The sequence below is a fragment of the Macaca thibetana genome, chromosome 7, assembly GCF_024542745.1.
Source record: "Macaca thibetana thibetana isolate TM-01 chromosome 7, ASM2454274v1, whole genome shotgun sequence".
Taxonomy (NCBI): domain Eukaryota; kingdom Metazoa; phylum Chordata; class Mammalia; order Primates; family Cercopithecidae; genus Macaca; species Macaca thibetana.
This window is the reverse complement of record NC_065584.1, coordinates 34,565,924-34,589,436: the sequence shown is the minus strand read 5'-3', so window position 1 is coordinate 34,589,436 and position 23,513 is coordinate 34,565,924. Positions and strand designations below refer to the sequence as shown.

Below are 23,513 nucleotides of genomic sequence, written 5' to 3'. Positions count from 1 at the left end.
ATGCCCTAGCTTTCTTTCTTAAAACAATGAGTTGGTATCCTCAGCATTCTCTAGCAGTAACTGATTTTCTTTTTTCTTTTAAATTATTGTGAACTTACGAATTGAAGCATATTTAGTGTTACTGTATTTAATGTGGATTCTTTGTAGTTATTATCACCATTAAAACTTAACTTAAATTGCGGCCGGGCGCGGTGGCTCAAGCCTGTAATCCCAGCACTTTGGGAGGCCGAGATGGGCGGATCACGAGGTCAGGAGATCGAGACCATCCTGGCTAACACGGTGAAACCCTGTCTCTACTAAAAATACAAAAAACTAGCTGGGCGAGGTGGCGGCGCCTGTAGTCCCAGCTACTCGGGAGGCTGAGGCAGGAGAATGGCGTAAACCCGGGAGGCGGAGCTTGCAGTGAGCTGAGATCCGGCCACTGCACTCCAGCCCGGGCGACAGAGCCAGACTCCGTCTCAAAAAAAAAAAAAAAAAAAAACTTAACTTAAATTGTCTCTGCACTTTATACATCTCCAGTGGTTTTGACATGACCCTGAACGCCTTTGACAGCTGCTTTGTTATCTGGTATGACAATTTGTTCCAAGGTCATCTAGTATAATAGTGTTTTGGCCCCAGACTTAGAATCAGCCATTTCTCCAGGGGAAATTGTTTTGAAGATCACAATCTGGGCACGAGGTGCACTCGTATTAACAGTGGTTTGGGATGGGCATGGTGGCTCATGCTTGTAATCCCAGCACTTTGGGAGACTGAGGCAGGCGGGTCAAGAGATCAAGACCATCCTGGCCAACATCTCTACTAAAAATACAGAAATTAGCTGGATGTGGTGGCGCGCGCCTGTAGTCTGAGCTACTCAGGAAGCTGACGCAGGAGAATTGCTTCAACCCAGGAGGCAGAGTTTGCAGTGAGCTGAGATCGCACCACTACACTCCAGCCTGGCGACAGAATGAGACTCCGTCTAAAAAAAATTAAAAAGCAGTGATTTGGTGTTTGCTTTTAGATTTTTCCAGTGTTTACTAATTCAGATTAAGGACTAAAAGGTTTTTATTTAACCTGTTCTGTCATATATCTGTATCTCCTTTTTCCCCACACTGAGTTCCCTGAGTTTCAAGGCCATTGGGGATGATAGAATATTAATTATTGAGTTGCTTTATCTCACATTGCACATAGAACAGTTTAAGACTTAACCATTGGCACTATCACCAGCAATATGATCATTTTAAATTACTTTTCCTTTTTTTGAGACAGGATCTCTCTCTATTGCCCAGGCTGGAGTGCAGTGGGGGCAATCTCAGCTTACTGCAACTTCTGCCTCCTGGGTTCAAGCAGTTCTCCTGCCTCAACCTCCCTAGTAGCTGGGACTACAGGCATGCGCCACCACACCCAGCTAGTTTTTGTATTTTTAGTAGAGACAGGGTTTCACCATGTTGGCCAGGCTGGTCTGGAACTCCTGATCTGAGGTAATCCGCCTGCCTCTGTCTCCCAGAGTGCTGGGATTACAGGTGTGAGCCACTGTGCCCGGCCTGAAGGTACTTTTTTGAGGGGCATATCTGTTTGTCTTTATGGTATAGCATGCTGAAAATGTTATAGTCAAATTTACTATTTTAATATCAGTAGTTTTTTTCTGTTTCATGTCATTATATACATGTTTAGATTTATTTGATTTTATTTTCAATTTGTTGGTTGCCCTTAGATTTAATTTTGTTTTAATATCTCTGTTAAAGTCATCTTAATAGTGAGATTGACTAGTTATAAAAGGAAATAGATATAAGCAAAATAGACTGGTAACTAGGATACAAGATCACTAATTCTGTAATTTAACATCTCAGAATTGAAAAGTGCATTGTTTATGTTCCTGTAGTCTGTTCTTATTTGTGGCTGTTTGGAAGTCTAGATAGGGTGAATTTATGAAATAATCGACTTCCTTTAATCATGAATTTCATTGACTCTGCTAAGTATTTTATCAGAGCTTCTAATGAGTATCAGTTTGTCTGATTTGAATTTTTCTTCCTCTCCTCTGTTTTTCCCTTTTTTCCCCCTTTGGTTGTTTGAGGGTACTAAAAGTGAAATGGTTATCAAAAGGAATTTGTGGACAGGGGTGGAATTATGAATTGAGTGGTCTTTGTATTAAAACATTTGGACTCTAGTAATTCTACTTTTCCATAATTTTTTTTTCTTTTGTAAGTGGATTGATATTTGACTAATTGTTTTCATCCATTGCTAGCCTTTGGATTCTGTGAGTACAAGGAGCCAGAATCTACTCTCCGTGCACTCAGATTATTACATGACCTGCAAATTGGAGAGAAAAAGCTACTCGTTAAAGTTGATGCAAAGACAAAGGCGCAGCTGGATGAATGGAAAGCGAAGAAGAAAGCTTCTAATGGGGTATGTTTTCTGTCGGGGTATCTTTTCTAGGCCAGGCTGTGCTATTTCAGTGTAATGCTTCTCATTATAAATGAATCTAATATGGGGCTTCAAAAGATCATCATGTATGTGCTTGTGGCTTAAATGTCGGAGGGTATTTGATAGTTTGTAGTTATTTTAAGTCTTATCTACCCATAGTGGGTGGATGACTGTTGGTTTGCTTGTTCCAGGTTGGGATGAAAGTAGTAAGGGAGGCTGGACAAGGTTAACTTGCCAGAGAAAACACTGGTACAGACTATTCCAAACAGAGCTAATTCATTAAGGCAGCTTTGTAAGTAAGTACAAAATATATTTCAACCTACACAATTTTTCTTAGTTTCCCTCTCTTTTAGAAGTACACCAACTCTAAAATGAATGAAACTCTGATTACTTGCCTTAGCTTGGGGGATTTATTCAAGCTATGCTAAGTGAAGCTAAAATAAAGGACATGGTTGTATATTGTATTGTAATGTATATATTATTACTCCCTCAACAAAGTGAAACATAGCTAAAACTTGAGTATATATTTCCTTCATTTCTCTTCTTAGTTCCTTTTTGGCATCTCATGCTGAACAAATGCAAAATAGATTTATTATTGCCTTCTCCCAACACAAAACCAGAAGTGTCTTTCGCTGTCATCAAATTTTTATTATCTTTCAAAATAGAAATTGCTTTCTGGGCCTGGCGCGGTGGCTCATGCCTGTAGTCCCAGCATTTTGGGAGGCCGACACCGGCGGATCACGAGATCAGGAGATCAAGACCATCCTGGCTAACATAGTGAAAGCCGGTCTCTACTAAAAATAGAAAAAATGAGCCGGGCATGGTGGCGGGCGCCTGTAGTCCCAGCTACTTGGGAGGCTGAGGCAAGAGAATGGCGTGTACCCGGGAGGCGGAGCTCGCAGTGAGCCAAGATCACGCCACTGCGCTCCAGCCTGGGTCACTGCACTCCAGCCTGGGTGACAGAGCGAGACTGTCTCAAAAAAAAAAAAAAAAGAGAAAGAAGTCACTTTCTGCTGGACGTGGTGGCTCATGCCTGTAATCCCAGCACTTTGGGAGGCAGAGGCAGGCGGATCACCTGAGGTCAGGAGTTCGAGACCAGCCTGGCGAACGTGGCAAAACCCTGTCTCTACTAAAAATACAAAAAATTAGCCTAGCATTGTGGCGGTTGCCTGTAATCACAGCAACCCGGAGGCTGAGGCAGGAGAATCGCTTGAACTGGAGAGGTGGAGGTGCAGTGAGTTGAGATCGAGCCATTGTATTCCAGCCTGGGCAACTAGAGCGAAACTCTGTCTCCCTGCTGCCAAAAAAGAAAAAAGAAATACCTTTCATGTCCCCTCCAAGTCCTTTGTTTAAAAAAAACAAAACAAAACAAAACACCAAACCCAAAAAGCCCACAAAATGAAGCAAAGTATAAATAAGCAATTAAATGCCACCTATAATCCCATCATCATAAGTAACACTAGATAGTTTGGATGTATGTTCTTCTGGACATTTTTCTGTGTATGAATGTAGTTTTTTTCTTTTTTGACACAGAGTGTCTCTGTCGTTCAGGCTAGAGTGCAGTGGTGTAATCTTGGCTTACTGCAACCTCTGCCTCCCGTGTTCAGATGATTCTCCTGCCTCAGCCTCCTGAGTAGCTGGGGTTACAGGCATCCACCACCACATTCAGCAAATTTTTGTATTTTTAGTAGAGATGGGGTTTCACCATGTTGGCCAGGCTGGTCTGGAACTCCTGACTTCAAGTAATCTGCTCTCCTTGGCCTCCCAAAGTGCTGGGATTACAGGTGTGAGCCACCATGCCTGGCCAAATGTAGATTTTTGGTTGTTTTTTGGTGGTTTTTTTTTGAGATGGAGTCTCACTCTCTTGCCCAGGCTGGAGTGCAGTGGCGTGACCTCAGCTCACTGCAACCTCCACCTCCCAGATTCAAGTGATTCTCCCTCCACAGCCTCCCAAATAGCTGGGATTACAGGTGCCTGCCACCAGGCTCGGCTCAGCTACTTTTTCTGTTTTCACTATGTAGGTGAGGCTGGTCTTGAACCTTAGGCGATCCGCCTGCCTCGGCCTCTCTAAAGTGCTGGGATTACGTGCAAGCCACTCTGCCCGGCCAGCATTGCCTGTATTTCTAAAACAAGTATAATTTTATCACACTCTTGCTTATTATATGAGACCCATCCTTAATGATTTTAGATTTCTTACAGAAAAAAGACCCCCCCCCCCGCCTTTTTTTTTTTTTTTCTGACTCCGTCTTGCCCTGTCGCCCAGGCTGGAGTGCAGTGGCAAAATCTTGGCTCACTGCAACCTCCACCTCCTGGGTTCAGGTGATTCTCCTGCTTTGGCCTACCGAGTAGCTGAGTTTATAGGCACCCGCCACCACCCCTGGCTCATTTTTATATTTTTAGTAGAGGTGGGATTTCTCCATGTTTTCCAGGCTGGTCTTGAACTCCTGACCTCAGGTGATCCACCTGCCTTGGCCTCCCAAAGTGCTGGGATTACAGGCGTGAGCCATGGTGCCCGGCATAAAGCCCATATTTTTAGGATGACATTCAAGGCTCGCTCCAGCCCACCTTTCTAACTTCCTTCTTTCCTCCTCTGCATATACTACTGCATGTACCTCCACAATCTTCCTTTTTGCTTTGCTGGCATCTCATGTCTTTGTTCCCTATCCAAGCTCCCTGTTGAAATTCTATCCATACTTATAATTAACATGTCCCTTGATTAATATAGACTTTATCAGTCTACCCTCAGTTTCTCTCAGACAGAATTAAGTCCTCTGTTCCCGTATAAAGCAGATCTTTGTAGCTGTTTTAGTAAATATTGTTTATATGTCTCTCTCTTTCACAGCCCTTTGTTACCCATCTCATTCCCATATCCTCTTTCAACCCCCATCTCTGATTACAAATAGAAAGGGTGATAAGTTTGTGGGCTGTGTCTCTTTAATCTTGTACCTCAGCAGCACCTAGGACAGTGTCTTGCCTAAAGCAAGGATGGAATTAACATTTGTTAACAGTTGCTTATCTGTCAGTCTTACTATCCTTACCCTGCTTCATAAGGAAATTATATTTATATTTTATTTCAAATCAGTAATACTGCCTGTCACATCACTAAAACCTCAAAAAAACAGAAATGTTTGAAATAAGAATTTTCAGGTTTGCCTTGTTGTGATGACTGTATACTAACTAGTTAAAGGTATGGATTCAGTACCTTCAAAGTGTTCTGATTTGCCTAGGACTCACTGTTTTCTTGTGTTTAATCTTCGGTTTGTGAGGTCATTTAATTTGTAGCATTTGTAAATGTTATACTGAAAAACTCTGAAAATGAAATAAATCACTATACTACGTATTTTTATAAATTAGGAAAGGTGACTTGGCATTTCTTGCTTGCTTGCTTGCTTTTTTTGGCGTGAGGACAGAGTGTTGCTCTGTCACCCAGGCTCGAGTGTGGGGTGGTGTGATCTCTGCTCACTGCAACCTCCTATTCCCAGGCTCCAGTGATCCTTCTGCCTCAGCTGGGACTACAGGTATGTACTACCATACCTGCCTAAGTTTTATATTTTTTGTTGAGATGGGGTTTCACTGTGTTGTCCAGGCTGGCCTTGAACTCCTGGACTTAAGTGATCCACCTACCTCAGCCTTCCAAAGTGCTAGGATTACAGGCAGGAGCCACTGTGCCCAAGAAACGTTGATTTCTTGTATAATCAACATTAGCCAGAGTAACCACACTTCAGATCTGTTTGTTGGTCTTCAGGAAAAGCAATATGTGTCTGGATGTGGTGGCTCACACCTGTAATCCCAGCACTTTGGGAGTCCGAGGTTGGAGGATCACCTGAGGTCAGGAGTTTGAAACCAGCCTGGCCAACATGGTGAAACCCTGTCTTTACTGAGAAAGAAATACAAAAATTAGCCGGATGTGGTGGCGCACACCTGTAATCCTAGCTACTTGGGAGGGTGAGGCAGGAAAATCACTTAAACCTGGGAGGCAGAGGTTGCAGTTAGCTGTGATTGCGCCACTGCAGTCCAGCTTGGGTGATAGAGTGAGACTCTGTCTCATGAAAAAGCGAAGTTACATGCAATAAAATCACACAGAAAAATTATTTTTAATAAAATGAAATTAAAACAGTTGACAGACATCAGTTATATGATTTATTGTTCCAACTGTATATGTGTATTTCTGAATGCCCTTTGGCTTCTTGCCCAGTGGTACTTGAAGTCATAGGATAAACATGGCATATTTTCCTAGTGTTAATTTTACTCAACAATATAGGTTAAAAAAGCATTCTATCTGATGTAAAAAATTTTTTTCAATAATGTAAGCAAATATTACTATATAGTGGAGTAGATTAGAGATTTGCCATGATTTTTTTTTTTAAGGGTGGTTTTGGGTGGAGGGAGGTAGGAAAGCCGGAGAGGAAAGATTGGAGGGAGGGAGCAGGGGGAGGGGGGAAGATGGTGGGTGCGAGATAGATGGCCACTGCCGCCATGATTTTTCAGCATAAAAATATGACATGGTGATTGTTTTTTATTCTTGATCGTTGATTAGTTGGAGAAATTTAGAAGGCTGTTAGTTAAGTAGAGGATAGGAGAACAAGACATTGAGAACCCTTTGTGTTGCTTTATTAGGCATTTTCCTCTGAGGCGGAAGAGAAAACAATTCCGTATTTCTCATTGATTAAAAAGGAAACATGAGTTTGTCTAGGAGAGCAATATATTTTTCATGATCCAGAATTTTCTTTTTTTTTTTTTTTTGAGACGGAGTCTTGCTTTGTCACCCAGGCTAGAGTGCGGTGGCCGGATCTCAGCTCACTGCAAGCTCCGCCTCCCAGGTTCACGCCATTCTCCTGGCTCAGCCTCCCGTGTAGCTGGGACTACAGGCGCCCGCCACCTCACCCGGCTAGTTTTTTGTATGTTTTAGTAGAGACGGCGTTTCACCATGTTAGCCAGGATGGTCTCGATCTCCTGACCTCGTGATCCGCCCGTCTCGGCCTCCCAAAGTGCTGGGATTACAGGCTTGAGCCACTGCGCCCGGCCTATGATCCAGAATTTTCTTTCTTTTTTTAATGAGATGGAGTCTCGCTGTGTTGCCCAGGCTGGTGTCTACCTCCTGGGCTCAAGCAGTTCTCCTGCCTCGGCCTTCCAAGGTGCTGGGTTTACAGGCATGAGCCACTGTGCCCAGCCATATTCAGAATTTTAAGAAGAATTTTGGGCATGTATAAGATATCTTGTCAAACAACTTGACTGAACAGTTTAATGTAGATTTTGCAGAATTTACAGGAGTAAATTTTTTTCTTTCATTTCTTACTGACCTTTAGTAGTAAAAGTATTCTGTGTGAAGTGGCCATGCTAATTTAGTTCATGTCCTATTGCTTTCTGGCTGTCCAGCAAAAATAGCATAGGAGACAGTATATCTGCTTGTATGTCACAAGTCACAGTTAATTAACCATATATTCAAGAATGAACACTGACAAGTGCTGGAAACACAGTTATTCTCTGGAAAGAACCTGTTAATAGAGGACAGCTGCTGCAGGTGAACATCTTTGTCTGGAAATTAGCCTAGTTGAGTCTACATTTTCTCAAAAGAAAGAACTCTGCATTTCCTTAAGTTTTTTAAAAGGTTCGTACTTTGCATTCTAGAACTCATTGTCAAAGAATGAGCCCAGCAGAGCTGTTTAACTTCACAGCCACTAGCTTTACTATTGAAATTTTAATTTCTCTGAAAAGAACCAACTAGGTGGGCCATGTAAACATTACAGACAATCTATCAGCTTCCTATATGGCTGAATCCTTGACCTTTTGTTTCCCAGTATTACTGAATATGCTTTCTGGTTTCTCCCGCTTCACCCTCCAAAGTCTCACTCTTGTCTCCCAGGCTGGAGTGCAACCTCCACCTCCTGGATTCAGGCAATTCTCCTGCCTCAACCTCTTGAGGAACTGGGAGTACAGGCACCCGCCACCACTCCTGGCTAATTTTTTGTATTTTTAGTAGAGATGGGTTTCTCCATGTTGGCTAGGCTAGTCTTGAACTCCTGACCTCAGGTGGTCCACCCACCTAGGCCTCCCAAAGTGTTGGGATTACAGGTGTGAGCCACCGCGCCCGGCCATCTGGTTTCTGAAGTATAAGAAAAAAACGGAAAATCAGAAAATTGTGTATGGTTGATATTCCAGAGATAGAGCTTTAGATGAAACTTGCCAGTCTGTGGAGTGTCTTTCTAACCTGATCATCTACCATAATCAGTTTTTTTTTTTTAAATATTAGCAATCAGTTAAGATTTTTGGGTTAATAAACTTTTCTTCTAAAAATGTGAGTTAGTTAATTCCAAATGCTTTTATCTCTAATTCAGGTAAAATAGCCATATTGATATTTAAATTTTGGTTTACAGTGGAAACAATATAAACTCAATTTAGGGTTTATACGGATTTTTTTTTTTTTTTAAAGGAGTCTCGCTGTGTTGCCCAGGCTGGAGTGCAGTGGTGCGATCTTGGCTCACTGTAGTCTCTGCCTCCCGGGTTCAAGTGATTCTCCTGCCTCAGCCTCCCAAGTAGCTGGGACCATGCCTGGCTATTTTTTTGTGTTTTTAGTAGAGACGGGGTTTCACTGTGTTAGCCAGGATGGTCTCCATCTCCTGACCTTGTGAGCCACTGCACCCGGCTGGGGAATTTTTGTGTTTTTTTAGTAGAGACGGAGTTTCACAACGTTGGTCAGGCTGGTCTCAAACTCCTGACCTTGTGATCTGCCCACCTCAGCCTCCCAAAATGCTGGGATTACAGGAGCGAGTTTTTTTTTTTGTGTGCGGCCGGGAGACAGTCTTGCTGTGTCTCCCAGCCTGGAAGGGAGCGGAGTGATCTCGGCTCACTGCAGTCTCCACCTCCTGGGTTCAAGCAGTTCTCCTGCCTCAGCCTCCCGAATAGCTGAGATTACAGGCACGTGTCACCATGCCCAGCTAATTTTTTGTAACTTTGGTAGAGATGGGGTTTCACCATGCTGGCCAGGCGGGTCTGGAACTCTTAACCTCGTGATCCGCCCGCCTTGGCCTCCCAAAGTGCTGGGATTGCAGGCGTGAGCCACCGTGCCCTGCCAAGTGGTTAGTTTTATAATAACACGTAATGCCTTATATTTAAGTTATCTGTGTCATAACCCATCTGTTACTGTGTATTGGTATAGCTTGAGGAAAAGAGCGCGTTTTTCAATTTGAATTTTACTCCGTCTAAGTGCAGCATTTTTCTCACCGTACGATCTTAAGAATTCGTTGCTGGGTGCGGTGGCTCACGCCTGTAATCCCAGCACTTTCAGAGGCCGAGGTGGGCGGAACATGATGTCAGGAGATCGAGACCATCCTAACACAGTAAAACCCCGTCTCTACTAAAAACACAAAAAAATTAGCTGGGCGTGGTAGCGGGCACCTGTAGTCCCAGCTACTCCGGAGGCTGAGGCAGGAGAATGGCGTGAAACCGGGAGGCGGAGCTTGCAGTGAGGTGATATGGTGCCACTGCACTCCAGCCTGGGCAACAGAGCAAGAAAAAAAAAAAAAAAAAAGGCCGGGCGCGGTGGCTCAAGCCTGTAATCCCAGCACTTTAGGAGGCCGAGACGGGCGGATCACGAGGTCAGGAGATCGAGACCATCCTGGCTAACACCGTGAAACCCCGTCTCTACTAAAAATACAAAAAACTAGCCGGGGGCGAGGGGGGCGCCTGTAGTCCCAGCTACTCCGGAGGCTGAGGCAGGAGAATGGCCTAAACCTGGGAGGCGGAGCTTGCAGTGAGCTGAGATCCGGCCACTGCACTCCAGCCCGGGCTACAGAGCAAGACTCCGTCTCAAAAAAAAAAAAAAAAAAAAAAAAAAAAAAAAAAATTGAGTAAGAAATAAAATGTTGGCCGAGCGCGGTGGCTCAAGCCTGTAATCCCAGCACTTTGGGAGGCCGAGACGGGCGGATCATGAGGTCAGGAGATCCAGACCATCCTGGCTAACCCAGTGAAACCCCGTCTCTACTAAAAAATACAAAAAACTAGCCAGGCGAGGTGGCGGACGCCTGTAGTCAGCCCAGCTACACTGGAGGCTGAGGCAGGAGAATGGCGGAAACCCAGTAGGCGGAGCTTGCAGTGAGCTGAGATCCAGCCACTGCACTCCAGCTTGAACGACAGAGCGAGACTCCGTCTCAAAAAAAAAAAAAAAAAAAAAGAAGAAAGAAAATGTTTGTTGAATATATATCCATTGGAGACAGCTTTCAGAATGCTGGTGGTCAACTTATAAAGTTAGTGCTAAGTTACGTTGTTAAGGAGCCACAAGGCATGAAACTCACCTTGAATAGAGTTGCAGGAATTATGACCAAGAGCCAGGCATGTATGCACATGAGCATGGTTCTTGTATGTATCTGAAAATGTGCACAGTATATGTTTACCAAGTAAGTCTTTAAAAACTTTGGGGCATGTACCACTATTGTAGCACATTAGAAGCCAACAATTTCCCCCACATAGAGGGAATAATCTAGACTTCTTAGAAAATAATTATTATTATTATTGAGATGGAGTTTCACTCTTTTGCCCAGGCTGGATTGCAGTGGCGTAATCTCTGCTCACTGCAACCACTGCCTTCCGATTTTAAGCGATTCTCCTGCCTCAGCCTCTCGAGTAGCTGGGATTATAGGCATGCACCACCGCACTCAGCTAATTTTTGTATTTTTAGTAGAGATGGGGTTTCAGCATGTTGGCCAGGCTGGTCTTGATTGAACTCCTGACCTCATGATCCAGCCCCCCTCGGCCTCCCATAGTGCTGGATTACAGGAGTGAGCCCCATCACGCCTGGCCAGAAAATTACTGATAAAGACCTACAAATAGTTACTTTGATTCCTTCTTAGTGTATGGTTTCTATAAGTGGTATTCTTGCATTGTAAGAACTCGTAGAAACCAAATAGGAAATAAGCCATCATTTCAGCCCCTAAACTCCTGATTCTGGCATTTTGGTGTATTTAGCAATCTGATGTTTTTGTTTGTTTAATCTACATACAATTTTGTTTATTCTGTGCGGTAGCTTTCACAATTAACTTAAAATTGTATTTTGCCTTTACTGCATAACTGAATTTTCAGCCATTTAGTATCTGTTTAAAAGAATGAACTGGGCCGGGCGCGGTGGCTCAAGCCTGTAATCCCAGCACTTTGGGAGGCCGAGACGGGTGGATCACAAGGTCAGGAGATCGAGACCATCCTGGCTAACACAGTGAAACCCCGTCTCTACTAAAAAATACAAAAAACTAGCCGGGCGAGCTGGCGGGCGCCTGTGGTCCCAGCTACTCGGGAGGCTGAGGCAGGAGAATGGCGTGAACCCGGGAGGCGGAGCTTGCAGTGAGCTGAGATCAGGCCACTGCACTCCAGCCTGGGCGACAGAGCGAGACTCCGTCTCAAAAAAAAACAAAAAACAAAAAACAAACAAACAAAAAAAAAGAATGAACTATTACATACAGTTGTTACTATTTGTGCACCTATTGAGCAAAACAGTCTGAAAACTTGTGAATGGTTTGCAGATGTGTTATAGAGTGTGCTAGTCCTGAAATTTAGGGGCCAGAATTTTTTAGCTATTACAAAAAAGAAAATGAAAACGAGCTAATATCTCAGGAATAGTGAAATTTTAAAAAAATGAAGCTTTTATGATGTTAAGAACAAAACCAACTCTGTGTTTAATAGGACTACAGAGATGTTTTTGAGAAAACATGTATGTTTGTTAACTGTTGTTGTAGAGTGATTTTGATTTTCTTGCTTGATTTTTCTTTCCCCTGAATTTTCTGTTTTCTTTAAGAATGCAAGGCCAGAAACTGTCACTAATGACGATGAAGAAGCCTTGGATGAAGAAACAAAGAGGAGAGATCAGATGATTAAAGGGGCTATTGAAGTTTTAATTCGTGAATACTCCAGTGAGCTAAATGCCCCCTCACAGGAATCTGATTCTCACCCCAGGAAGAAGAAGAAGGAAAAGAAGGAGGACGTATGTGTTCTGACAACAACATATAATTTCTACCATTTGTTTTTTATGATATCACTCTTATGCTTTGATTACATGTCAGTTTTCTTTTTTCTTTCTTTTCTTTCTTTTTTTTTTGAGATGGAGGCTCACTTTGTCTCCTAGACTGGAATGCAGTGGCGCAGTCTCAGCTCACTATAACCTCCGCCTCTGGGGTTCTGTGGGGCATTGTATGTAATCTAGAGAAGTTTTAAAGTATATGGGAGAATGCACATGGGTTATATGCCATATATCCCTCAAGGGATCCACTTGCCTCATTCTCCCAAAGTGCTGGGATACAGGCGTGAGCCACCACTCCCAGCCTTAAAATTTTTTTAAAATTATTTTTAAAAATGGATTAAAAATACATTTTAAACTTTTTTACAGAGACAGGGTTTCATTATGTTTTCTAGACTGGTCTCCAACTCCTGGGTTCAGGTTATCCTCCTGTCTCAGCTTCCTAAAGTGCCAGGATTACAGTCGTGAGCCACTGCACCTGACCCTTATTTTACTTTGTTTGCCTATGGTGGTTCTGTCTCTGTTCTAAGCAGGAAACCAGATCTGATTCACTGAAGATTTCCACCCACTCTTAATTTTTAGCTGCCTTTCTTTAGAAACTATGTCGCATTCCCCTCCCTGAACAATAGTGGTATTGAATAATCAAACTGGAGGATTCTGAAAGAACAGTACAACTTGAAACATTCCTCCTCAGTGAATTGATTGCTACCTCTTTGTCGCCCTAAGCTAATTGAACAGTGGGCAGTCCAGGTTGAAAGAAAAGGTTTACTTATTTCCTTTGGATAAACTTAGATAAATTATAGGAAATGTTCTTTTAAAAATAATGGAAGAAACCAGGAGTGGTGGCTGATACATGTAGTCCCAGCAGCTGGGGAGGCTGAGGGGAGGTTTACTTGAGCCCATGAGCCTTGAGTCTAGCCTGGGCCACAGAGCGAGACCCTGTCTGTAAAGTAAGAAAAAAAATCCCACAAATATTGGAAGTCTTTTGTTTTATTTATTTATGTTTTTGAGACAGTATCTTGCTCTGTCACCCAGACTGGAGGATGGTGGCGCAATTACGGCTCACTGCAGCCTTGAATACCCATCCTAAAGTGATTCTCCTGCGTTACCCTCCTGAGAAGCTGAGACTATAGGCATGTGCCACCATACCCAGCTATTTTTATGTTTTTTGTAGAGACGGGGTTTCACCATGTTGCCCAAGCTGGTGTTGAACTCCTGAGCTTAAATGACCTGCCTGCCTTAGCCTTCCAAAGTGCTGGGACTACAAGCGTGACCCACTCATAGCCAGTGTTTTATATGCATCCATTATATAATAAAAAAGTACTACCTTGTATATATATTATGATTAGTTATGAATGGATGGTTACATTTTACATTATTTTAAATTTGAATGCCTTTTTAGGCCATCTTCAGTTTTCTTTGTGGCCAGATACATTTTTATTATTTGGTATGTATTTACTTATTTGGCCATAGAACTTTCTTTTTTTGTTCTTCCCCCCACCTCCCCCCCACTGAGATGGAGTCTCACTCGGTTGCCCAGGTTGGAGTGCAGTGGCTGCGATCTTGGCTCACTGCAAGCTCTGTCTCCCGGGTTCAAGCAACTCTCCTGCCTCAGCCACCATGCCTGGCTGCTTTTTTGTATTTTTAATAGAGATGGGGTTTCACTGTGTTAGCCAGGATGTTGTCGATCTGATCTCGTGATCCGCGTGAGCCACCGTGCCCGACCCATAACTTTTCTAATGAGGTGTATTCTATTAGGAATGGTAATTGGTAGGGTCAGTAAGGTACAGGGTAATTGAGGCCTGTAGAGTTCATTCTTTCTCTTTCTTCATTAGTGGGAAAGGAGAAAAATAACATTTGTTTGATATGGATTGGGAGGAGATAATAAAATCTTCCTCTGTGGCAGGAGTTATGGATAAATATTGTTGGTATGATTAGAAAGCCCTGCTACTATGAGATCACCTTCTATATTTCCATTTTTTGGGGGTGTTCGAGTATCCAGAGAGGAGGTGGTGTGTGATCAGTTATTGTGAAGAGAGTGAAATCACTTTTATTCGCAAGTAATTTGAAATCAAGAAATTATCACAAAAGTGTACTGTATTGTTCATGTCGTAAATGTATAGGCCATTGCCTTGCAGAGTAGTATGAGCTCTGTTTTTCTTTTTTAAAAAAGATTCTTGGTGGATTTTTTCGCAGATTTTCCGCAGATTTCCAGTGGCCCCACTGATCCCTTATCCGCTCATCACTAAGGTTCGTTTAAATTGTAGGCTTTGACAATACCTGTGTTTACTGCTGATTGTTGATTTGTCATTCTTGTCTTTGTGATTTTTCACTATTTAACTTTAGATTGTTAGATTTGTTATTGTGGATGTTCTATTTACTTATTTACTCTTTGAGACTTATACAGAATATCTAACCTTTAGCTGTTTATATTGAAGTAGGTTGTTCTTTATTCATTAGCTCCTCTGCTCGTTTTCTTTTAGGAGGATATAAATGCTATAGAAATGGAAGAAGACAAAAGAGACCTGATATCTCGAGAGATCAGCAAATTCAGAGACACACATAAGGTAGTATTCTTGTCTTTTCACTTGATACCAATCTAGACTTTTTACAGAATCCAAAGCAAAGAGACAAAAAAACAACCTTAAATTAGAATATAATTTTAAATGCTTTTTATAGGTTTAATTGATATTTAGATAGAAAAAAGAAACAGAAGACCAATACCATATTAAAGTAGTCCTTGACATATTGTGCTTAGTTTTTTCAGTTACTGACTATTCTGCAGTCATCTCACTTTAATATGAATAGAAGCTAATTTTATTTTTAGATTTCAACATAAACATCAAGGTCAGACTTAGATTCAGGGGGCAGCAGGATAACATACACTGTAGTGTATTTCTGGGGGCAGTTATTTAACTTGATCTTAGGATTACCTTTCTTTAGAGAGCTGAGATTAAAATTTACATTTTATATTTGTATAGATTTAAGTTGAGTGGGGGAGATTTTAAAAAGTAGGTCAGTGGTTACCAGACTTACCAAATTTTAGATGCATGGAAGAACTGTAAATTCCCATAAAGCTAATCTATTCATTGACCCCCACCATTATGATAGAGATCATATGGTGACTAATGCAAGATGAAACTCTCAGCTTGGAAAGTAACAAGGAATAGGATGTAAGTATGAGCTTCTGTTTTTTATTATATTTATGGATGCCCCCTCAGAAAAATATGCAAAGGGGTAACTGGCTTGGAAATGGGTATTTATGCATAGTAAATCCCACTCACGAGTTTTGCCTATTTGAAGCTTCTCTCAATGACAGTGCATCTGTGAATGTTCGCTGGTGTTGAAAATGATGCTTTTGGACGGTACAATGCAAACACTGCATGACATGTATTTTGATGGTAGAGATAATAAGGTGTTGCTGGTTCTTACTGATAGACTGAGAGATCTTTAACTCAGTGAAATGTTAAATGTTCATTTTCTCTTTTATTCTTACTTTTTCCCATTGCTTTCAAAATCTGTAGTTCACAAATAATGCCAATGAATCAGTGCTGCTGAACACTTACTATCCAGATGCCCAGCCCTTGCTCATATACACAGTGCTTTTTCAAGAATTAAATGTGTCTTAAGAGCACAAACATAATTCTCCCAAAATTAATTTTGAGAGTTGAAAAGGTGGTCTATGGGAAATCATTTTAGATGAATAATTTTGGTTAGGTATAATACTCAAATTCAGGACCGAGTAAGCTTAAAAATGGTATATGGTTGTGTGTGTGGTTTACCCCCTTTTTCTTTTTATTTATTTGTTAAACCCTGTCATGTTATTGGTAAATTATGAGGAAATCATGTTTTAAGAAAAATTTGAAAATATATTTGCTTTAAAGTTTGGGAATCTGTCAGGCATTTTACTGCCTTAGTATTATTTCACTGGAGGGAATGTTTTGAATTTTCAGAATGTCTTTTCAAAATAAAAAGAGATCAAAATGAAAAACCAAAACAGTTTTTTTTTATTGGGTGGTTTGGCTAAAAGGGTTGTTTGAAACTTCAGTAACAAAAAATGAGCTCAGTGAACCTTTGCATGTTTTGGTATGAGTTTATTAAATAACCACAGACTGTCAGGGTATCAGCGTGGCAGGGGGCGTCCATTTACAGCACGGATGAGTCTGAAGAGAGAATGAGGTAAGATTTATGATTTTTTAAAAATCTGTCCTTTCCTCTTCATTACTTTCTTACGTGATTTTAGACTCGCCTCATTTCCCTTCTCCAGTCTTTATTTAAAAAAATACATGTATATGTTTACATGTATACATATACTTATATACATGTGTATATATCTCTCTCTCTCATATATAAACTTTAGGAAACATTTAGTATGGACTAGATTCACTCACTTTTTCATTTACTTAGAATCAAACTTTTGAAATGAGTTCTGAAACAAATGGTTATTTTTATTACTGAATATAAAGAGCACAGTGAAATAAGCAAGAATTAAAAATTGAGGAATTCTACAGGAAAATTAGTATTGGAACAGCTAAAATATTCTGTAAGTATCTATTTCAGAAATAAACAAATTTCTTTATAAGTGTATGCCACTGAGGTAAGTTTTATATAGTCTAGCCTCATTTTACAATATAAATTTTTATATTCATTAGAACTGTTTCAGAAATGAGATTTTTTCCCCGTTTAATAGCTGTCAGTTTCTGTCCTCTTTCTGTCATCTCATTTCATCCCTTTGTAATTTCAATGTATTCAGTTTTGGCTTTGCCTGCATTCTACTTCGATACAGACTGGCACAGCAACTGAATATGTTGCTCATACATTAGCTTTTCTTTCATAACCTGCTATCAGTTCTCTGATCCATGAGGAAGAGAAAGAGAGTATCTGACAGGTAAGATTGCTTTTTAAAGTTGTTTTAAATGCATTACATGACTGAGAAAAGAAAAATGCACATTTTATTGTTGCAGTTTAAAATTTCATTTTGGTGAAACTAAACGTGAAACAAAAGGGATAAATGTGTTTTGTATTGTTTTACCTGTTTGGGATATTTTTTTCTGAGTTTGTGTAGAAACCGTGTGGTACACTGGTAATCTTTTCAGGGTACAAACTGGGTCTGACTTTGTTATTTGGTTTATTTGTGAACCATGTACTTGCTCTTCCTCCCAGAAACATAGCTTGTAGGCAAGGTTAATCCAGTGTTGGCGATCCATGTCCTAGCACAGCATCTGTAAGTTAATGCACAATCATTCCTTCCAAGGATGGATTTATCATTGTAAATATATTTTCATTGTCTTACAGGCATAATGGGCATAAGTGTATTGCTTTTAAATATTTTAAATGAAACTATTACAGTTACATATATTTTGCTTGAAGTGAGTGATTTTCAAACTTTTTGTATTTGGTGGGCTGTCCATCTTGTAATGGTGGGAGTAAATGTTTCCATAGATAATAAAGCAGTTCTTGGCTGAATTCAGCTTGTGTTTCTTTTGGAGGGTGGGCAAATCAGAGGGCAGAGATTATTTAGTTGCATTATAGGTATTCTTCTGTACCACTTGCCCTTTGAAACCCTCAACTTGAGGTAATGCGCAGTCTGGGGTTTTAATTAGTATTAATCATCTTGTGGATTTACGGAAATCCATAATGGACAGAGTTGAGTTTTAACCAATGATAGTATTTATAGAAAATATTTCGAACCACCACATTCTTCATGGTCATTTTAGTTAGTACATAGTCATTGAGTGGCCAGCCACACCTGACACAATCTCCCAGCATCCAAGATTGGAGATTCCTGGTCTGTGTAGAGTATATGGTTTTGCACGAAATCTTTCTAGTCTTGTGATTGCTTCAGTTTAATTTGTCACATAAAACCACAAGTATTTAATATTAGTGTATCAGTGGTTTGGTGTTTTTGTTCCCAATATTGGGCATTGCGCCGGGAAAAATCTGAATACTGGAGCTACAGAGTTAACTCTAAAAGTGCTTTTATTGGTTTCTAGAAACTGGAAGAAGAGAAAGGCAAAAAGGAAAAAGAAAGACAGGAAATTGAGAAAGAACGGAGAGAAAGAGAGAGGGAGCGTGAAAGGGAACGAGAAAGGCGAGAACGGGAACGAGAAAGGGAAAGAGAACGTGAACGAGAAAAGGAGAAAGAACGGGAGCGGGAACGAGAACGGGATAGGGACCGTGACCGGACGAAAGAGAGAGACCGAGATCGGGATCGAGAGAGAGATCGTGACCGGGATAGAGAAAGGAGCTCAGATCGTAATAAGGATCGGAGTCGATCAAGGTAAGTCTTTACAGAAGTTACTGTTTCCTAATAGCTTTTATAGAACTACCAGGTAGTCCTTCAGAGTACCATTTGCATTCATGGAATGAGAGGATTTTTTGTGTGTGTGTGAGACATTCTCACTCTGTCACTCAGGCTGGACTGCAGTGGCTGAGCATGGCTCACTGCAATCTCCACCTCCTGGGTTCAAGTGATTCTCGTTCCTCACCCTCCCAAGTTGCTGGGATTACAGGTTCATACCACCATGCCCAGCTAATTTTTTGTATTTTTGGTAGAGATGGGGTTTTGCCATGTTAATCAGCCTGGTTTTTGAACTCCTGGCCCCAAGTGATCCACCTGCCTCAGCCTCCCAAAGTGCTAGGACTAGAGGCGTGAGTCACTGCGCCCGGCCTGAGAATTTTTTTTAGAGACAACATGGTCTTTGTCTCTCTCTCTCTTTCTTTGTCTCTCTCGCGCTCTCTCTCTCTCTCTCTCTCACACACACACACGCACACTCTCACTCACTGTGGGTGAAAGTAATAATTTTCAACTCTGGTTAATTTCTGTCTGAAGCCACTTTTTATAGAAACACAGTGGCCACTCAGTGTTCTGGGCAGACATGACTCCCTGCTGTCTCCCTGGGTCCGTGGGTATTTTTTAAGTTGTTATTTTCGTTGAAGTTCTGTATACTGAGACATCAACTCTAGCACCACATCTTTTTAGCCCCTAGCATTTTTATTTGATTTTTTAGCCCACTGCACTGCCACAGCTTAATCTTTCTGTCTATAAATTTACTATCTACCTCTACCTCTGGCTCCTAGTAATTTTGCTCTTTGGAAGGTTTTATTTTTTATTTAAAATTTTTAAATTATATTGGTTTTTTTTTTTTTTTTTTTTTTTTTTGAGGCATGGTCTTGTTCTGTCACCCAAGTTGGAGTGCAGTGGTGCAGTCTTGGCTCATTGCAACCTTTGCCTCCCAGGCTTAAGCAATTCTCCTGCTTCAGCCTCCCGAGTAGCTGGGACTACAGGCACATACCACTGTCCCGGACTAATTTTTGAATTTTTTTTTTTTTTAGAGACCAGGTTTTACTATGTTGCCCAGCTGGTCTCGAACTCCTGAGCTCAGGTAATCTGCCCGCCTCAGCCTCCCAAAGTGCTGGGATTACAGGTGTGAGCCACCACGGCCGGCCTTATATTGAATTATTTTGATGAGTCATCTCATTGTTGAGCAATGAGGTATAGCAAACATGAACAAAGGAAGAGGAGAAAGCAGCAAGGAAGAGAGAAAAAGCTCCTTTTTCTTCAAGCTAGTTTTAAAATATACATTACTGTGTTGCAGTTTCTTTCTTGATTATGGCTGGAGGGAGTTCCACTTTAGGTCATTTCACCTAATTGCTAGAACTAGAACTGGAAACTCAACCTTTAGTAGGCATTAAAATTATTTCATTCTGTCCATCCCTGATACAGTCATTGAGAGGTTGGTATGTATAAAATCCATCTCTCATATTTATGGCATAAGTGTATCCATGAAGAGTATATTTCATATATACCTATTAAATACACATACATGCAGTTATTTGATTAGATCCTTGGCACCATACTATATATAATCTGCAGTTTGGTTTTACTACCTTTTTTTTTTTTTTTTTTTTTTTTTTGGAGACAGGCGTGCTCCGTCACCTTGATTGGAGTGCGGTGATGTAATCATAGGTCACCGTAAACTCGAAGTCCTGGTTTCATAGGATCTTCCCACATCAGCCTCTGGAGTAGCCAGGACTACAGGCACGTGCCACCATGCCTCTTGGCCTCAAGCAAGCCTCCTGCCTCAGCTTCTTAAAATGCTGGAATTAGATTTTATCATTCTAATTAAATATTTGAGGACTTTCAGTGCTGATACTTATGAAAGTTCTAACTTAATCCATGCAACATGTCAAAATTCTCTGTTTTCCACGTTTGCCAGCACTTACTCCTTGATTACTAGTAAGCTAAACTATCTCTTTTTTTTTTTTTTTAAACAAAAGATTATTTTACTATCTCTTAACATATTCATTAGTCCTTCATATTTCTTTTGGGAATTAACAGTTTTCCTTTTTTCTGTTTTACACCATCAGGGGATTGACTGTTACTCCAGTATATGATGGGCATTAACTAATCATTCATTTTAATGATTTGTAACTATTTTATATTTAGATTGTATTTGTTTTCTGACATACCATTAAGCATTAACATTGATATTAGAATGCATTTTAGGATTTGTGACTGCAATTTATGTCTTTCTCGTGAGTGTAGAAGAGGTTATATAGTTCTCTGGAAATCAAGTGCTAGATTCTGGCCTGTGAGATTTTATATTATTTCATAATGTATGTTGTCCTCCTTTACTTTGGTCTTGAAAACAGAAAGTAGACTGACAGGTTTGTAAAATATTTTGTTTACATTAGAGAAAAAAGCAGAGATCGTGAAAGGGAACGAGAGCGGGAAAGAGAGAGAGAGAGAGAACGAGAGCGAGAACGAGAACGGGAGCGAGAGAGAGAGCGAGAGAGGGAACGGGAGCGAGAAAGAGAAAAAGACAAAAAACGGGACCGAGAAGAAGATGAAGAAGATGCATATGAACGAAGAAAACTTGAAAGAAAACTCCGAGAGAAAGAAGCTGCTTATCAAGAGGTAAGTTGAACAAATGCTTTTATTCTTATCTTGATATCCCTTAATAGGTTAACCAAAATTTATAGAACGCTATGTCTAAACTTTTAAAGCTTTCAAAATTTTAATTTTTTTAGCGCCTTAAGAATTGGGAAATCAGAGAACGAAAGAAAACCCGGGAATATGAGAAAGAAGCTGAAAGAGAAGAAGAAAGAAGAAGAGAAATGGTAAGATTCTAGGCCAAAGTAAGTGATTTTTCAGGTATAAAGTCAGATTATATCTTCACTGCTGACTACAAGTAACTTAATAATTGAAATGCACACGCTTCTCTGTTCATGGATAATTTAATTCTGTTTACACGGAAAAGGGAAGGGTAATCTTTATTGCTTTTATGTTATTTTTATACATTGTCCTTATTTCCTCAAAGGCCAAAGAAGCTAAACGACTAAAAGAATTTTTAGAAGACTATGATGATGATAGAGATGACCCCAAATATTACAGGTAAAGAAGGCTTGTTCTATGGACTCCTACTTGGTTTTTTATTAGCTGTATTTTCCCATACGCACAGTTGATGATGCAGGTTCACTAAGTGGAATAAGAAAACAAGAAACTTTCACATTCCGTGTAATAATTACTTCTATAGCGAATATACTGTTTTCTTGGGAGAAAAGACCTATCAGAAAAGTATCAACGTTTCTATACATCTTTTGTGCAGTAGGGGAGCCCATGATAGTATTATATCAAATAATACTATTTTTATCTTTGTGTGTTGTAAATAGGTCTGATTTTTAAAAATTTTTCTTGATGTTTTTTAGAGACAGGGTCTTACCTTGGCTGGAATGCAGTGGCATGATCATAGTTCATTGTAACCTTGAATTCTTTGGCTCAAGCAATCCTCCCTTCGCAGTCTCTTGAGTAGGTTGGACTATAGGTGTGAGCTACCACACCTGTCTCCTAGGTCCAATTTTTATAGCGAGTTACAACTAATCTCTGTAACTATCTGGATTTGTCTAGAAATTTTGGTCTCCTAGCAATTTAACCTCTGTCTGTCACCCCATCTCCAAATTGATACATTATTGTGAAGTAAGAGTGTGACAACTGCCTTCTCTCATTCTTTGTTCCCATGGCATTTTCAAACTACTCTCATTCTAGTATTTATGACATTATGGCAAAATTGCTTGTTTTGCTCTTCCTTCCATCCAAACTGTAAGTTCCCTGGGGATATAGACAGTGTCTTGATACTATTTTATCTATAGTTCTGTTTTATCTGTAGTATTTTATCTAATTTGTCTGACATGATACAATCATAGTGAAGATATTTAATATAGTTTAATACAATATAGCCAAAATAATTAAAACATTGTAATTAGTTGCTTAAATTTAAAGAGTGCCAGGGATTTGGCTTTGTAGAAAATGCCATGAAATCAGTAAAATTATTGAAGGCTAGAAGCATAAAGTGGCAATGTATAACGTCAACATTCTGAGAAGTAATGAACTGCTAGATAGGAGAGAACCTCTGCTTTCTGTTGATTCTGCACTACTTTCTGAGATATTTTTTACAAGTGAATAAATTGAGGATACAGAACTCTCAGTGCTACTAATGCTACTTTATATATTTTTTTAGGTTGGTATCTAGGAAAATGAAAATTATTTGTTGGGTATTCCTTGTGAAATAGGCACAAAATGTGAGCTGCCTTTCTGAAAGCGACTATTTTACTTCTTTTTTTTTTTTTTTTTTTTTTTTTTGAGACGGAGTCTCGCTGTGTCTCCCAGGCTGGAGTGCAGTGGCGTGATCTCGGCTCACTGCAAGCTCCGCCTCCCGGGTTCACGCCATTCTCCCGCCTCAGCCTCCCGAGTAGCTGGGACTACAGGCGCCCGCCACCACGCCCGGCTAGTTTTTTGTATTCTTAGTAGAGACAGGGTTTCACCATGTTAGCCAGGATAGTCTCGATCTCCTGACCTCGTGATCCACCCGCCTCGGCCTCCCAAAGTGCTGGGATTACAGGCTTGAGCCACCGCGCCCGGCCTATTTTACTTCTTTAAACATTTATTAGAATGACTTTAAGGATGAAGGGAACGTAGTGGTAAATGACAAGATAATGCTTATTTGTTATACATTTACAGGTAGAGAACACACTCTGGTGTGTTCTATAAATATGGAACATTAAGACATTCTTTAACCTCTTAGCATGCAGGTTGTAGTATTGAAAAGAG

General features: G+C 40.6%; 1 protein-coding gene across 1 annotated transcript in view; it reads left to right on the top strand.

The window, feature by feature from the left end:
• Window positions 1-23,513, top strand: part of RBM25 (RNA binding motif protein 25) — a 67,066-nt gene that overhangs the window by 29,728 nt on the left and 13,825 nt on the right. The window contains exons 6-13 of the mRNA XM_050798690.1: window positions 2,225-2,385; window positions 12,185-12,370; window positions 14,600-14,653; window positions 14,887-14,970; window positions 18,397-18,683; window positions 21,101-21,323; window positions 21,437-21,526; window positions 21,727-21,800. Of these exons, the coding sequence (XP_050654647.1) occupies window positions 2,225-2,385; window positions 12,185-12,370; window positions 14,600-14,653; window positions 14,887-14,970; window positions 18,397-18,683; window positions 21,101-21,323; window positions 21,437-21,526; window positions 21,727-21,800 (1,159 nt within the window). The remainder of the gene's footprint in view (window positions 1-2,224; window positions 2,386-12,184; window positions 12,371-14,599; window positions 14,654-14,886; window positions 14,971-18,396; window positions 18,684-21,100; window positions 21,324-21,436; window positions 21,527-21,726; window positions 21,801-23,513) is intronic.